The 17,560-nt window shown below is 37.7% G+C and overlaps 1 protein-coding gene across 8 annotated transcripts in view; it reads right to left on the bottom strand.

Moving 5' to 3' along the window:
• FAM184A (family with sequence similarity 184 member A) overlaps positions 1–17,560 on the bottom strand; it is a 175,787-nt gene that overhangs the window by 77,925 nt on the left and 80,302 nt on the right. For all 8 annotated transcript variants that reach the window (XM_054023782.1, XM_054023785.1, XM_054023787.1 and 5 more), the window contains exons 6-9: positions 16,953–17,075; positions 7,318–7,479; positions 5,310–5,435; positions 4,980–5,126 (exon numbers count right to left, since the gene is read on the bottom strand). In XM_054023782.1, coding sequence (XP_053879757.1) covers positions 4,980–5,126; positions 5,310–5,435; positions 7,318–7,479; positions 16,953–17,075 — 558 coding nt within the window. The remainder of the gene's footprint in view (positions 1–4,979; positions 5,127–5,309; positions 5,436–7,317; positions 7,480–16,952; positions 17,076–17,560) is intronic.

Genomic DNA, 17,560 nt, shown 5'->3' with positions numbered 1-17,560 from the left:
GCTGGGGCCTGTGCTCTTGTTGGCTTTCCTGCAGCTCCAACAGACGCTTCATCATGTCTGTTTGCTCCCCCATTAGCCTCAGCATCGTGTCCTGCCTCTCTCTTCATGCTCACATAATTCGTTCCTGGCCTCTGCCACTGAATATCTCCATGCATTAAGCTGTGCCCTATCAGTGCAGGAGGACTTCATGAGCTTGGAAAACATGTCATCACAAGTGCATTTTTTTCACCTTCTCATCTGCGATAACCTCAGGGACAGAGATGATAGGGGGAGCGTAGAAACATTCTACAATTCTGGGGGGACTGCATGGTCACTGGTGCTGCTGAATTCGCCACACTGACCAAACAGGAAATGAAATTCAAAAGTTCTCGGGGCTTTTCCTGTGTACCTGGCTAGTGCATCGGAGTTCAAAGTGCTGTCCAGAGCGGTCACAATGGAGCACTCTGGGATAGCTCCCGGAGGCCAATACCCTCAATTTGCGTCTGCACTACCCCAAATTCGACCCAAAGTCGATTTTAGTGCTACTCCCCTCATCAGGGAGGAGTACAGAAATCAATTTTAAGAGCCTTTTAGGTCAACGGAAGGGGTTGGTTGTGAGGACGCATTCATTTTAAAAATCGACCTAACGCCGCTAAATTCGACCTAACCCCATAGTGTGGGCCAAGCCTAAGGCTCCTTCACACCATTCTAGCAGCGTGAAAGGACTTTACATCCTCCTTAAAAACCCATTTACACTCCTGAGTGGTAAATGGTAATGACAATCAGGTCCCTTAACATCTATAAAAACAGCCTTATCATTTCCAAGCAGGGAATTGCAGTACACAATTGAGGTAGGAGGAAGCAAAATGGCTGTGACCCAAATCTTTGCTCAAAACAAAAACAAACAAACCTTTTTTCTTGAAGGCCAGAAACCAAAGCCCGCCTCTCATTAAAAAACAATTATAAACAACAGATTCAGAACAATTACAGCCATTTTAGAAAAAAAAAAAACAATCAAAAATGACCGAGTACCTCCAGCCACACTATAATAAAATTAGCTACCAAAAGCCTGAAATATGTAGTTACCTCAACATTTGCCCATTTTTTAGACATGGACTGACTTCTTAAGGTCATTTAACATAAGGTTAGGTCCAACTTCATTCCAGAAATACAAACAACTTATTAAAGTGGCCTACACTATCACTTCACACACAGAGCACTTGTATGAAGAGATCTTCCTTCTTATTATTTGTTAGCTTTACATACTGAAATCACCTAAAACGGTCAAAAGTAGATGATTATTAGAACTACAGAAAGAAGACTGACAGAATCAGAAAAAAGCTACACAGAGCTACAGCAAAATCCCTTTGCCAATCACAGAGAAACAAGATGAAAATACTTAATCCATTTCAAGGTGAGAGTATGGGATGCAGAAAACTAAAGCAAAGCTGTCAGAGCCAGAAGTAAAAAACCCTGAATGCCCAATATGAAGAACTAAACCCACCAGACAAGATCACAGTCCATAAAATCCCCCAGCAAGGTCAGACTTTACTAGAATAGAGTCAATAGCACACAAGAATCCCAACTGAGGATCTGTTTATGAAAAAACAACAAGTGAAGAAAAATGGAAAATGTCTTTTGCATTGTTTTAGCTTCTAATTAGTCATCTGTCTCCACACGCTGTAACTCTTATTTTGTGTAGCTGGGCACAGGTGAATGAACGTAAAAGAGAGAATAAGCATTTTAACATACACAAGTTGTCTCCTACGCCCACAATTCTCTTCTTACCCTGAGAATAACCTCTCTTCCCTTTTACCATTATTTTTCTGGATTTCTCTGTTCCAAAATCTTATTCAGGAAAAGAAAAAAAATCCCAAAAGTACATGCTCATTTCCAACAGTCATAAACTGGTATTTTTACACTCCAGAAAAACAGGCAAGCTTTATTACAACTAGGCTATCAAGTGATTAAAAAAATTAATCACAATTAATCATGTGATTAAAAAAATTAATCGTGATTAATTGTGCTGTTAAACAATAGAATTTCATTTATTTAAATATTTGTGGATGTTTTCTACATTTCCAAATATATTGATTTAAATTACAACACAATACAAAGTGTACAGTTCTCACTTCATGTTATAGCATACTCCACACCTCATCCCTCTTAGATTTTCGAAGGCACTTCAGATTCCTAAACCTTGGGTCATATACTGTTGCTATCTTTAGAAATCTCACATTGGTACCTTTTTTGTGTTTTGTGAAATCTGCAGTGAAAGTGTTCTTAAATCAAACAACATGTTCTGGATCATCATCCGAGACTACCATAACACAAAATATATGGCAGAATGTGGGTAAAACCATGGAGCAGGAGACACACAATTCTCCTCTCAGGAGCTCAGTCACAAATTTAATTAACACTCTTTTTTTTTTTTTTTTAAAGTGTTATCGGCATGGAAGCATGTCCTCTGGAATGTGGTTGAAGCATGAAGAGGCATATGAATGTTTAGCATCTCTGGCACATAAATACCATGCAATGCTGGCTACAAAAGTGCCATGTGAACGTTTGTTCTCACTTTCAGATGACATTGTAAATAAGAAGCGGGCAGCAGGATCTCCTGTAAATGTAAACAATTTTGTTTCTTTTAGCGATTGGCTGAACAAGAAGTAGGACTGAGTGGACTTGTAGGCTCTGAAGTTTTACATTGCTTTGTTACGGAGTGCGGTTATGTAACAAAAAAAATCTACATTTGTAAGTTGCACTTTCATGATAAAGAGATTGCACTACAGTACTTGTATTAGGGGAATTGAAAAATATTTCTTTTGTTTGTCATTTTTACAGTGCAAATATTTGTAATCAAAAGTAATATAAATTGAGCATTGTACACTTTGTATTCTGTGTTGTAACTGACATCAATATATTTGAAAATGTAGAAAGACATCCAAAAATATGTAATAAATTTCAATTGGTATTCTATCGTTTAGCCGTGCAATTAAAACTGTGATTAATCACAATTAATTTTTTTAATCGCGATACATTTTTCTAAGTTAATTGCATGAGTTAACTGTGATTTAATTGACAGCCCTAAATACAACACATCTTGTTAAGTATCAAACATAATTAAAGTTTTTTTTAAAACACAAATAATAAAACACACACACACACACAAAGTTTAGCATGTTTTGGCCAATGTATCACTTTTTAAATTGAGCGCCTTTTGGGAATGAAACTAAGAATATGCCATTTACAAGCTGAAAAAATGGGAATAAAATGAGTCTTTGAAAATACTACTACTCAAAATGAGAATGAACTTAAAAATGAGAAACAAAAGTCCTTGATTACATTCAAGTTGTAAAAAGTAATTTAGGTCAAGATTTTCAGAAGCCTCCACCTTTATGGGCACAAATGATAGCATTTACAAACTTAACTTTCCTACAGTGTATAAAATCAGGTAATTAGATGGGGAAATACTAACATACGCACCCATAATTAATTGTGAGCACAAAGCTGCACACTTTTTGAGCTCTCAAATTTGAAGCCATGGCTGAAGCGGTCACAATACAAGTACAAAAATAACATATGTTTACTAACTAATTTCCAAAAAGCTATTCCTTTCTGTCATTAAAATTATGTTTGGCCTTCTCTTATCCTTATTTTTCATCCAAGTAGTCTATCAAATCAATGCTACTTCACTACTGGCATTGCAAGAAAGTATAAAACAAAGAATTTGTGTGAATGATTAAAAGGGGGAAGCACTGTATTATAGTAAATATTAGCATGAATACACACAGTAGCTGCAATTAAAAAGGCAGCATTTACAAAGATTACCACACAGTAGTATCTGAGATTACTATAGTTTCCCCCTATATTTAGGGCAGGAGATAGCTGTAGTAAATGTGTGGGGATACTGGTAATTGGCAAATTTTGACTTTTTTAATGGTTTCTACTGTACCAGCAATGTAAACATGTATGATACCTTCAAATAATTACAAATCTAACTAAGCAATATAACATACTGTGACAAAGTTCCTCCTCTATCTTGGTGGGTCCTGCGCTTATTGGTGGATTTTCTTGCCTCAGAGATTCACCGTGTGGATTGGGGAACAGCCCAGAGACCTTCCCCTCTGGAAGAACCCACAGTCCAGGTCAATTCGGAGGTTTGGGGGGAACCCGGGCCCGCCCTCTACGCCGGGTTCCAGCCCAGGGCCCTGTGGACTGCAGCTGTCTATAGTGCCTCCTGTAACAGCTGCATGACAGCTACAACTCCCTGGGCTACTTTCCCATGGCCTCCTCCAAATACCTTCCTTATTCTCACCACAGGACCTTCCTCCTGGTGTCTGATAATGCTTGTGCTCCTCAGTCCTCCAGCAGCACACCCTCTCACTCTTAGCTCCTTGCACCTCTTGCTCCCAGCTCCTCACACTCACACCACAAACTGAAATGAGCTCCTTTTTAAAACCCAGGTGCCCTGATTAGCCTGCCTTAATTGATTCTAGACTCTTCTTCTTAATTGGCTCCAGATGTCCTAATTAGCCTGCCTGCCTTAACTGGTTCTAGCAGGTTCCTGATTACTCTAGTGCAGCCCCTGCTCTGGTCACTCAAGGAACAGAAAACTACTCATCCAGTGACCAGCATATTTGCCCTCTACCAGACTCCTGTACCCCACTGGTCTGGGTCTGTCACAATACATAAATACCTACAACAAGAAACATTAATAGGTAGAGAGGCAGAAATCCACAGAGCGGGGATAACAAAACAGTTTCTTCATGTTCAGTAACACAAGAGTATATACTCTTTCTCATCATTTTAATGAGTAAGAAAAAATTTGTCATTAATCAGTATTGTTATTTTTGAGTAACCTGTAATGAGTTACCATCATCCAAATTACTCCTAGAAACAAGTTTTATACTGCTTTCATACAATTAGTCAGTAATAAACCATCAGCAGCCTAAATCCAAATTATAACATTCCTCTGATACTGAACTAGCCATTCTAGTTACCTGGTCTAAAAGATCTTCCACCTTCTTTTGCCATCCATCCCTGGCAGCATTTTTTTCGCGTTCTTTCAGTTGCAAGAGCTGAGTCATGGCTGCCTTTTTATCCTCTTCATGCTGAAGCCTCAACTCTTCACGAAGTTTACTACATTCCTGTCTGAAAGCAAAAGTAACATAACTAAAACATGATCTAGCCTTTCATTAAGAAGTATTTATTGAGAAGTGAATTTGAAATGCTTATATAATTACAAAAATCTTTGCTGTACATTGCATTAATAATGACTTGTTGCATTTAATGCATGCTTTTCTTTCCTATTTAAAACAAAGAAAAAACACTTGCCGAAGATTTTCTGTCCATTTTATTTCTAGATCACGAGCCATTCTGTCAACTTTCATCTTCTCCTCTTCCCTCATGGCAGAAATCTTTGCTTCATGCTGCTGTCTCTCCTGTTCTAGTTCCCCCTGAAAATACAAACTTTATAAGAGACTCAGCAGCTGCAAAAAAATATTTTGAACAGAAATCTTTCTCTGAATCAAAATAAAATTCCTGCCAGTGTATACAACTAGAATTGACATTTTTGGTCATTAAACACTTGTTTACAGGTCCCTTATTTTAACATGATTAAAGTGTAAAATAATGAATAAAATAATTCAAAAATCTGACTCCTAATGAAGACTGTTTTCATTGTTATTTTCAGTTCCACAAATATTTGATCTATCTGAATTATGCTTTTGTCATTACATTTCTGACAAAATATTTTTTTAAATTTATTACGTATTTGAAATTTTTCAAGGAATCATTTATGCAAGTAATGTTTGTTTGTGTGTATCATATGCGAGCAGTTGGCTGCAAGTATTCAGCACTTGCAATTCAAAATTTGAGCTGTTTTGATCAGATACAAAGTTCACATGGTATGTTTTTCTGTTCCTTGCCTGGCAAGGCATAATTATAATAATCAAGTTTTTGTGGTGGACACTTGTAATCAGGAATTCAAAATTCATTTTTTGTGAACATTTTGAAATATTTGCTTAAACTTCATAGTTACAATAAACATTCCTGCCAGCAGTATTTGCTTTATTTATGAAAAGCCAACTCATAAAGCATGTGGAGAGTATCAGAGGGTTTTTGTTTTTTTTAAATGAATATTCGTGGGACATTTTTTGCAGTATTCGCCCTTCTCTAACCAATACATTCTAAAACCTGCTGAGACAATTGCTAGTACTAACCATTTCTTAAATGTGAACGTTTAAATTTCAGATGCTTATTCTTTCTGAATGCACAGTGGTTATCTGAAAGTTACAAGTTGGAACAAAAAAAGATGCTAGTACTAATCTAGCAACCTGTACATTGAATCTTTTAATCTTTTACATTGGGCCCTGGCAAAGACAAGCATTTTGCCGAATAGGGGATGGGATTATTCACATTTAAAAGTTAAGTATTTGCCTAAATGATTTTCTATGTAAAGGATATTTTCCATAGCAACCACATATGACATGACAAATAGGGAATTATGATTTTAGGTAGGGAATAAATAACAAAACCAAATAAAAGCTGAAAATGCTGTTTTCCTTTTCAATAAAAATTAGTAGAAAGAAAATATGACAGTACACAATAAGCAAATTGGTCTCTAAATAGCCTACATTTCTGTGACGCCTCAGTAGGTTTTTATAAGGAAATTAACTGAGGGGGCAAGGAGTCTTTTCACATATATACGCACACACATAATTTAAGATGCAAATCCAGTTCACAAAACAACAAAAACAAATTATATGTTTATATTGCAGACTAAGTCAGAGGTTCACCAAACATTATAACTGTTTTTTGTTGAATTTAGTTTCAAGAGAAGAATATTCTTAACACCTTGATTCTCTCTACAATAATTGTGAACCTTTGCTCATTTGCTTTCTGAAACTTTCTTACTCAGTCTTTTAAGGATATCTTCCACTTTTAAAAAGAAAACTTTTAAAAATGACATGTCAATTAGATGTTCATTATTTCATGGTTTGAGCCACATGAAGTGAAAACCAACAAGAGTTAAACACAAAATTCTAGCTCTAATAAAACTACTCAGAGTTGTTTACAGTATAATTTCAATTAGCTAGAGAAAGATGTATTTGTAGCAACACTCAATTAATAACAGAAATGACCCTCTTAAAATATTCATATCTAATTTTTATGTCCTAAGATTTGAAATGAAAAAAAAAATCAACTTTTTTTTTTAAATAGGGCTATATGAAGCCACTTGTTTAATATATCCATTAAACCAGGTCTTGACATTTAAAAAAACAGTCAGAAAACGTTAATTGTGTTTTAAATCATTTGCTTTCCCCATCATGTGGTTACCTCAACATTATACAATGAATCCGTGGTCTCTCTCAGCCTTGCTCTGGTTAACTCTAGTTCTTTTTGGAGTATTTCCTGGGTTTCCTGAAGATTGGAGATGTGTCCTTCTGCAGTACCAAGGCCCTGTTCACTTTTTCTTACTAGGTCTTGTAAACGACACACCTACAATATAAAGAAATACAATATTTTCATAATTATTACTAATAGCAACCAAACAAAATCAGCCTCATATCTTTCACTCCAAGGATACGTCTACACAAGCATAAAAGACCCACTGCATGGCAAAAGCTGGCCCAGGTCAGCTGACTCAGGCTGGCAGGGCTCAGGCTGTGGGGCTAAAAAAAAAAAAAAAAATCACTGTGCAGACATTTGGGTTCAGGCTGGAGATCAGGATCCAGGATCCTCCTCCCTTGCAGGGTCTCGGAGCTCGGGCTTCAGCGTGGGGCTGAGCATCTACACAGCGATTTTTCAACCCTGGAGTCAGAGCCCCACAAGCCAGGGCCAGTCACGGATTTTTGATCCCTATGTATACATAGCCTAAGGGTTTTACTTTAGTGAATACTATTCTCTTCCTTGTAAATCAGATTTTTTTGTGTGCAACCTATTTTCTCTTTAATAGGACTATTTTCATGTAATGACAGGCAGAATTCCTCCTACGTATTTAAATTTACAATATTTGTATGATTAACTGAACACCTTTAAAGGAAAAGGTGCACTTTGAAACATTTTGTGAGGAATTTTACAGAATACAAATAGGAGAGGCTCATATTAGTGTGTTTTTGGGGGCAGACTGCCAGGGTGGCACCCAAACAAGCAGTTAAGAGTGGAAGAAGTAGCGGTGCTCTGAAATGGGGTGTGGAATTTAGGGACTGAACTAGGGATACGTAGCAAAGAATTGAGGTAAGAACACATGAAAAATGGATTGGGCGTTGGTATTGCCTGGGCCACTTTGCACCTGCAATCAGGTTCTGCCTGTCCCCAACTCTCATTTTGACCAAATATGGTCTTGTTCTCTGGGTGCTAGCTCATTCCTTCCCTCTCCTCCCCCATTTGACTGTTGCTAGACTCCCAGTCCTCCTTCTCACTATGAAAGCATAGCAGGTGTTCTACTCCTCTTGAGCCTGGTCTCACTTTTTGTTAGCACGGTGTCATAGTTCAATGCTGTTGTATAAAGGAAGTTAAGGCAAAAAAGACTGAATTGAAAACATGACACCAAGGGGATCCCTGGGACCTGGCAGCTTTAGACAGCAGAGTGAGAGAACAGCACGGGACATGTTGGCCCAAGTGGTAGGTGCAACAAGGAGGGCGGGAGGAAAGGATTAGCAGGTGAAGTACTTAGGAGAGCCCCCGCAGAAGCAGCAACAATCATGAGCGGGGGCAGCAGGGAACAGGTGAAATGCCAATGGGACTTTCATCCCCTGTCAAAAGGCTAGCAAAGACAGAGGGAAAGGGTGAAACTTGATTCTGGCCCCAGGGTCTGAGCAGAAGCTGAGTGGAAGGTTGGGGAACAGAAGAATCACCAAGAGGAACTTACGCTACAGCAAAAAGAGCAGCTAAAGGAATAAAAGTGATGGAAGACTAAGTGAACCGCTCAGAAAAGCCCCTGACCACGCAACAGACACAGGGAATTCCACACCCTTACTTGATGTATTTTAACCATTAATTAGGACACATTTTAATACAAAAAACCCTCCAACACACTACAAGAATGTTACATTAAATTCTTCATTTGAATAAACTTCAAATTGTTAGAAGTCAAGAAATTAAAGAGAAAAGGATCTAATGGTGACCTTAAGAATTCCTCCATTTCAAGTATACAGTACAAAGTACAGTAACTCCTCACTTAAAGTTGTCATAACTATAAAGGGAAGGGTAACAGCTCTCCTGTGTACAGTATTATAAAATCCCTCCTGGCCAGAGACTCCAAAATCCTTTTACCTGTAAATGGTTAAGAAGCTCAGGTAACCTGGCTGACACCTGACCCAAAGGACCAATAAGGGGACAAGATACTTTCAAATCTTGGTGTGGGGAAGGCTTTTGTTTGTGCTCTTTGTTTTGGGGGTGTTCGCTCTTGGAACTAAGATGGACCAGACATCAATCCATGCTCTCCAAATCTTCTGAACAAGTCTGTCATATTTCAGACCTGTAAGTAACAGCCAGGCAAGGTGTGTTAGGTATATCTTTGTTTTCTCCACTTGTAAATGTACCTTTTGCTAGAGCGTTTACCTCTGTTTGCTTTAACTTTGAACCTAAGGCTAGAGGGGGTTCCTCTGGGCTCTTTGAATCTAATTACCCTGTAAAGTTATTTTCCATCTTGATTTTACAGAGATGATTTTTACCTTTCTTTCTTTAATTAAAAGCCTTCTTTTTAAGAACCTGATTGATTTTTCCTTTTCCAAGGGGATTGGATCTGGACTCACCAGGAATTGGTGAGTGAAGAAGTCTCTCAAGGCTACCCAGGGAAGGGAGTTAGCACTTGGGAGTGGTGGCAGCAAAACCAGATCTAAGCTGGTAATTCAGTTTAGAGGTTCTCATGCAGATCCGCCACATCTGTACCCTAGAGTTCAGAGTGGGGAAGGAACCTTGACAAAAGTCGTCCTGGTTAACATTGTTTCATTGTTATGTTGCTGATCAATTAGGGAACATGCTCGTTTAAAGTTGTGTAATGCTCCCTTCTAACGTCGTTTGGCAGCTGCCTGCTTTCTCTACTGCTTGCAGGAAGAGCAGCCCCTTGCAGCTAGCTGGTGGGGGCTTGGAACCAGGGTGGTCCGGCAGCCCCCTATCAGTACCCCCTATCAGCTCCCTGCTCCCCTAAGTTCCCTGTGCAGCAGCTGCCTGCAGTTCAGCTGTGTCCCTCCCCCCACTGCCAAGTGCTGCTCCTGCCCTCTGCCTTGGAGCTGCTCCCCGAGACTCCTACTTGCTGTGCCGGGGGGAGGGAAGGGAGAGGGGGGCTAATGTCAGGATGTCCCCCTCCCACCCCGCTTACCCCATCTTCCATAGAGCAGGGCTCAGGATCGAGGGAGCTTGCAGTAGCTGCGGTCTCAGCAAGCTGATCTAATTAACAAGGCAGTGTACTTAAGGGAAATGTGCATATCTCCCTCCATTCTTGCTGCCTTGCAGAGTGAGAGAGTTAACCCTTGAGGGCTCAGCCAATTGCTAGTTCATCATTTAGCAGTAAGGGAAATATCCCGCCCTCTGACTCCTCCACCTCAACCAAGCTTCCCAATAATCATCACTGTGTACCAGTATTAAATTGGTTGTTTAAAACGTATACTCTGTGTGTGTGTGTGTGTGTGTGTGTGTGTGTATGTATATGTGTATGTGTCTTTTGTCTGGTGAAAAAAAATTCCCTGGAACCTAACCCCCTCATTTACATTAATTCTTATGGGGAAATTGGATTCGCTTAACATCGTTTCGCTTAAAGTAGCATTTTTCAGGAACATAACTACGTTAAGTGAAGAGTTATTGTATGCAATCGTTAACCCTGAGCAATGTGACATAGTAGTCCACAAATATTTATTTTACAAATATGAGTAAACTTGGTTTCAATATTTGGGGCACAGAATTAAGATATATATTTACATGTTTTAATTACTAATATTACCAACAGTTAATGGTATTTTTCCTCAACATTAAAGAGGAAAAGATGATCAGTTATTAGTAATTTGTTTTCCGGACTTCCATATCCTATCTAGATTTTTCTCATAAATGTCGATACACAGGCAGCAGTACCAATGAAAAGAAGGCACCTCAGCTCCTCCTGTTCTGGGTCTTTCTTTGCTTCTTTGTTTCTTGGTTTCCTTAGTTATTATTTTTATTAAATATGTATTAAAAATTGAAACAGAGGAAAAACTAAAAGCCAGCCAAGTCCAAGAATGCCAGGAATAATGATGTGTAGTTGCAGCCATGTCAATCAACAATCCCCCACCCCAAACACACCTTCCAAGATCCATAGATCCTACATATGCCTATTACAACCTGTGGTATACCTCATCCAGTGCACTAAATGCCCCAACAACTACGTGAGTGAAACCAGACAATCATTATGATCTCAAATGAACTCACACAGGAAAGCGATAAAAGACAAAAACACCCTATTCACCTATGGGTGAACACTTTTCACAAAGCGACCTATCAGTCCGCATCCTCAAAGGAATCCTGCACAAGTCTTTCAAAAGATGAGCCTGGGGGCTTATATTCATTACTCTGCTAGACACTAAAAAATCATGGACTGAACATAAACACTGTATTTATGGCTTATTACAACAATCTATAACCAATTAACCCCCTCTTTTTGTCCTCTGACTGCAGAGGTGTTAATAGGCCACTCTACCTTGAATGGTTGATTACAACACATACTAACTACTTATGCTAAACAATCTGTCCCAGTGTCACAGCAAAATGAAAGGTGGAAGTTTCTTTCTCATACCTGTACAAGTGCTCTGTGTGGCTCAAAAGCTTGTCTCTCTCACCAACAGAAATTGGTCCAGTAAAAGATATTTCCTCACCCACCTTGTCTCAGGAATAATAAAAACACTATTGAATTAGTTAGCTGGAAAAAAAGTGTTAATCAAAATCAGAATGATGAGTGATGATGTATTAGCTAAACAGAGTTTTGTCTAATTCGCAACTGGATAGAAATCTCCAAGGAAACCTAGATGTCACAGGAGATGGCACTTTTGATTCATTCTGAGGCAATTTTTCCTCCGAGGCAATAACAAACCAATGATCAAACATGGTGATAAAGATGTTACTGAAAGTGCCTGTCATCTTTTGAAAATAATGTAAAACTGAAGCCCTGAATATCAGTTGTCCTTACAAAATCCCAAAGCAATTTTTGCAAGAGGCACAGCATTAACCTTGGTATCCTAGAGAAATTTCAATCTGAATAATTAAACTTTGCTTACTGTAGTTTCAACACTGCCCTCTGGTTGCAATTCAAGCAACAAAGCACAAACTCAGGAACTATATTAGCACTATGGAAACAGTTTAGTGCTCTTGCTCTTCAGTCCAGTCAATATTTATAGTTGTGAAAATGATCTCTTAGCCCTTTCAGAAAAAAGCAAACATTCAGGGATCCCTGATTAGGATGTCGCTGATGAAAAACTACTTTCTGTCCCTTATGTTTCCAACTACAGGTATCTTCTGGAACCAACTCTACAGGCACTGACAGGCAACGACCGAGAGTTTAGAGCAGCACTACTATCAAAGCTGGTAAACCAATTACACAGATGTATCATTACCCCTAGTTTACAGATGGAGAGACTGAGGCACAGAAAGGTGCACTGACTTATTCAGTGTCACACAGTAAGTAACTTCACCTCTCTGTGCCTTAGTTTCTCCAAATATAAAATACATATTCACCTTTGTACAACACTTTGAGATCTATAGTTGAAGAACACTATAACTGTTATCCCTCTTGATGGGACAGGACTTCTTTTAAAAGCCTAATAACAGGAAAACTGCATTAGTCTCTTATCTGCCCTGGACCATTGGTTAAAAAAAAGTATCATCAGGCTTCTTCGCTGGGGCCTCCTTGTCATAATATTCACTTTGCCTCAGATTCTGGGTAAGGAATCGGTTATCTGCCCAGATCCTTGAGGGCTACACAGGGCCTTGAGGCAGGAAGTAAAAAGTGTTTCCAAGGTGGCCAAGGATAAGCTCAAACTATAAGGCTATGGTTTTTCTGCTTACTTGCTTTCTTGCCCATTATCTTCTTTATTTCAGTCATCCCTTAGAGATGCAGCTAAGAAAATTAAATTGAGAAACAAGGAAGATGAATAAAAAATTAAAGAACTTAAGTGCTACTCTATTTGAGGCAGTCCAAAAAAAAAAGCAGAAAGAGAAAGACAAGTGCTGAGATGAGTAAAGAGCAGAAACAGGAGGTACCAGAAGGCCTTATTTTCATTGGTAAAGCTACCTGTCAGTCAGAAGCAATGGAGAAATCTCTTCAGTTAATACTGATGGAGCTGAAGCTAAAGAAATAAAACATTAAAACAAAAATGCACATATACTTTATTATGCAAGAGGCAAAACCAAAAGAGCTGTTTCTCTTCTCGCATTCTCTCTCTCCTTTTCTAACATATATTACTTTTTATACACCGTAGCTTATTTTTAATTGTCAATAATTTGGTCTCTTTATAAACATTATGAAATAAAAGATACAAAGAGGATCAGTTGTGACTAGCTGCTAAAAATGGCAAAGATCATGTTAGAAAACAGCAAGCAATTTCTGAAAACATCCAAAAACAAGTATATTTCTTCTTTTATTTCTCTCCTATTTTAACAAATTATCTAATTGATAGATGCAAGATATTTCTGATTTTCTGTAGAGCACTAGTGTTTCAACCTCACAAAGCCTGTGACAATGGACCCTCTGATTTGGGGATACATGTGAATCTCAACTTTAATTAAAAAAAAAGTTTCCATTTTCATTGCAAAGATATCCTTGAAACATTAAACCAATATGAACTGAAATAAGACAGTAGCTAATGCTGAAGGAACAATCAGCAGGGCTCCACTTCCACACACACACACACACACACACACACACACAAAAAGAGTCAGCTAAGTTCAGAGTGTATTTCAAATAAATATTTCCCTAACTCTACCCAAAATCCATAGTTCTGCTTGGGTATAATAGTGTTACCATGGAGGAAATAAATTGTTTATATTTTGCAGAGGGATGAATGGCACATTACTATTTTGCAGCGCTGCTCAAAAACAGTAAGACCAACTCTGTTTCTCAACTATTCCCCAGGAAACATTAAATACAAAAAATTAAAAGTACTGTATAATGATACACTGGCTTCTGATATATTGCATACCTGGTTTGTAAAGTTCAGTTTGAAACAACTTTTTACTACTTTCTCGGAAACCCCTGACAATACTGGTTTATAATTGAAATGGTGACACAAAAGTTAATTATTTGGCACCTCTACAATACTAGATACAAATGTAGTCACATGATGATCTCTTTTTTCCTCCAAGTAGATCCTAAATTATTCAAAGCTATCAAAAGATAATTGCTTATCAATGAATTGTGTGTTACAAATGATGGTGTTTTGAAATTATGGAGCTCTCTTATAATAAGCTTTTTCAAGGTACTGCATTACTTGATTCTATACCAATTTCTAATCTGGTACGCCGGTTGTTCCTGCTGTAAATATATACATTGCTGCTTACCACCTTCACATTTCAACACTTCTTTATCAACGAGTTTTCACACTCTGTAGCACACAGATATATGATGAAACTGTAACACTTCAATAACCTGGAACTGCGTGTGATCTCTATGTTTGCAGTGTTGTAGCCATATTGGTCTCAGGACAATAAAGCGACAAGGTAGGTGAGGTAATATCTTTTATTGGATCAACTTCAGTTGGTGAAAGAGACAAGCTTATGATTTTACACAGAGCTCTTCTTGCACAGAGCCCAGACCTGAAGAAGATCTCTCTGTAAGTTTGAAAGCTTGTCTCTTTCACCAACAGAAATTGGTCCAAAAGAAGACATTGCTTCACCCACATTGCCCGTCTTTATGAACATTCTAGGGTCATGAGTGAGTTGCTATCTTTGGCCATGACTAACAGACAGATGGCATTATGAAGAGAAAGGGTAATAAATATATACTTCCTTTTAGGTAAAGAGACAAAATATTATTAAAAAACGTAAACATATTAACAGGAATGTTAGAGACAAAATAAAAGGATGCATTTCACAAGAAAGTTTCTTCTGCATCAGTGAATATTCAGTGTTGTACTAATTACAGAAAATAAATACAGTATTGTACCTCTTAAAATCCCTTTCCCAGTTTTGCCTATGAAAGTCTAGAAGTAAATTATTGTTGTAAGCAGAGCACCAATCTCTTGTACTTACTAAGTCAAGACTAGAAAGGAAAACCTAGAATAAAGTAAAGTAAACTAGCTACTCTAGTGGATTGGACTTGTGTTTTCTAAATAAAGAATGATAATCTGTTTTGAAATGTTATATTCCCTGTTTGGTAGCAGCTGGATAATGAAGGTGAATTCTCCCTAAATAAAATGTTCAGCTCCTTCAGCTCTACTTAGTTGACCCTGGGATATGAGCACATTAGCAAAAAATGTAAGAATTAAATTTAATATAGAAGGTTTTAGCTTATGTTACTGAGCTATTTTCCAAGCTTAAAAACAGGAACAAGAAAACCAAATTGGAATGATAGCATGAAAGTGCTCCCCTAGGAGCACAAAAGGGAGATAAGGAGGCTTTCTACTGAAGTGGCACAATAAACAAATACCACAAGTGATTATGTTAGCAACTTGAAAATTATTTTTATACTGAGAAAAAATTAAAGCAGCCAGGTCAGTGGCATTCTGGTACTCCTTCAAACTGGCAAGAGAGAGATCAAGCTTCCATTCCCAATCTCAAAAGGCTTGAACTACTGGCCAAGATACTCATTCCCATAACTGTTCAGTAATGCCAGAGTTCAGGAGTATCCAACAATGACAAGCACTGTTCAATAGTGTCATTTATCACTGATTTAACAGCAGTATTGATGAGCTTTGAAGATGGGGGATTCAAAAGGGGCTGAATGTGTACCAGATGTATGGAGAACGATATAGCTAAATATACATGTTTAATATACAAGTTTATAATTCTGCATCCTGTACGGTCATAAAAAAGTAATCAGTTCTGGGTTATTTTTTTTAAACAGCGAATTTAGTGTTTTTTTGATGTTGCAGACTGTCAGAATTAGAGTGACATCTTCTCTGATCCATAGAATTGATAGAACATGAGAAATAACGGTGCAAAGTCCTAATTCAGCAAAGCCTTTGCGCACATACATAAGTCCATCCCTATTCAGCAAAGCACATAAATCCCATTGAACAGTGAGGTCAATGGGACTTAAGTACATGCTTAAGTATTTTGCTGACACAGGGCAAAAAATTCCATATACTGATGCAACAATGTAATATGTCTGACCTGAAAGAACCATCTCTGGGAGTTTCTCTGCCAAGCCTTGGTTGGATGTAAAGCCAGACACTTAACTCACTAAGAAATTGACTGAAACCACCAATTTGTCACATTTTAAATACAAACTAAAATTATATTAAGGTAACCTGGAATACATTACTATATATTGTATCATAATGGATAATTTTATTATTGGAAATAAGAGTTAAATTCTTCTTTTCCAGGAAATGTTAAAAAGGATCTGCATGTTGTGAAATTAGCCACAGTTTACAGTAAACAAATTATAAAGAAATTTGGGTTACCAAAAAGATTGTTCTTTTCTCTTTAATTACCTCTTGAAGTATTTTGTGCATGGAAATTTAGTAAGTACTGTACTTGATTTGCACATGAGCATATTAGAGATAAATGGAGCTGTTTACATCATAGTTTTCTTTCCTTTCCTTTCGCTACACTAATTTGTAGGAAAATATACTGTAAAAGAAAAAAAAATCATACTTTGACAGTGGTCAAGTGAATTATATTTTGGGAATACTCACGTTAAATAGACAATGAGCTAAAAAAAGGCCCCACAGCATGGGACCAGTCGAATATCCGATTAATAAAATCAGTTGAATAAGCTATCGTTACTGATTAAATGTGGGCTAATGCATATGACAGTGAGCTGATTTGACTAAGAAAATTCTTGCCTCCTGATTGGCCGAAGTCAGCTTTGTTGTCAGTTCTTCCCTCATATTTTCCAACTGCTGTCTAAGCTGATTCTTATCCCCTTCCAGATGTAGTTTCTCCTTTTCAAATTGCTGCTCCAACTCCTTAAGAAAACAGAAGAACAAAACAGAAAAATTACATCCATTCTTAGTAGTCATTACAGCTTTTAACTCCTAGAAAGAACTCTTCTCTCTAAGGAATTATAATAGGGGTAAGTTTTGCCCGTTATTATGGAGATCATGGCTTTTTTGTGTACTTTCTAGTCCATATCCCTTGTTGATAAGATAAAAATAATAGTATGTAAAATCTCCTTTTGTAATTAGCCCAAAGCATTCAAAAATGTAGACTCTCAATCTTGCATATACGTGGGCTCTACCAACTCAGGGACCTTAAGTTGTATCAAACATGAGTTTTAACTTTGATAACATAGTATTTAATTTCTATATAACATGCATAAAAGGAAGCAGTAAAACCTTAATGGCTATGCAGAGGGGTCAGATAGGCAGCTGAGCTGAAGTTGGGGAAAGTCAATAATTTTTATGTCATTATAAAACTAAAAAACCAGCAAATACACCTACAAATCTAAAAT

Source organism: Malaclemys terrapin, chromosome 3 (genome assembly GCF_027887155.1).
Source record: "Malaclemys terrapin pileata isolate rMalTer1 chromosome 3, rMalTer1.hap1, whole genome shotgun sequence".
In the NCBI taxonomy this organism is placed as follows: domain Eukaryota; kingdom Metazoa; phylum Chordata; order Testudines; family Emydidae; genus Malaclemys; species Malaclemys terrapin.
The sequence above is the reverse complement of the archived record's forward strand: the minus strand, read 5'-3'. Positions and strand labels throughout refer to the sequence as shown.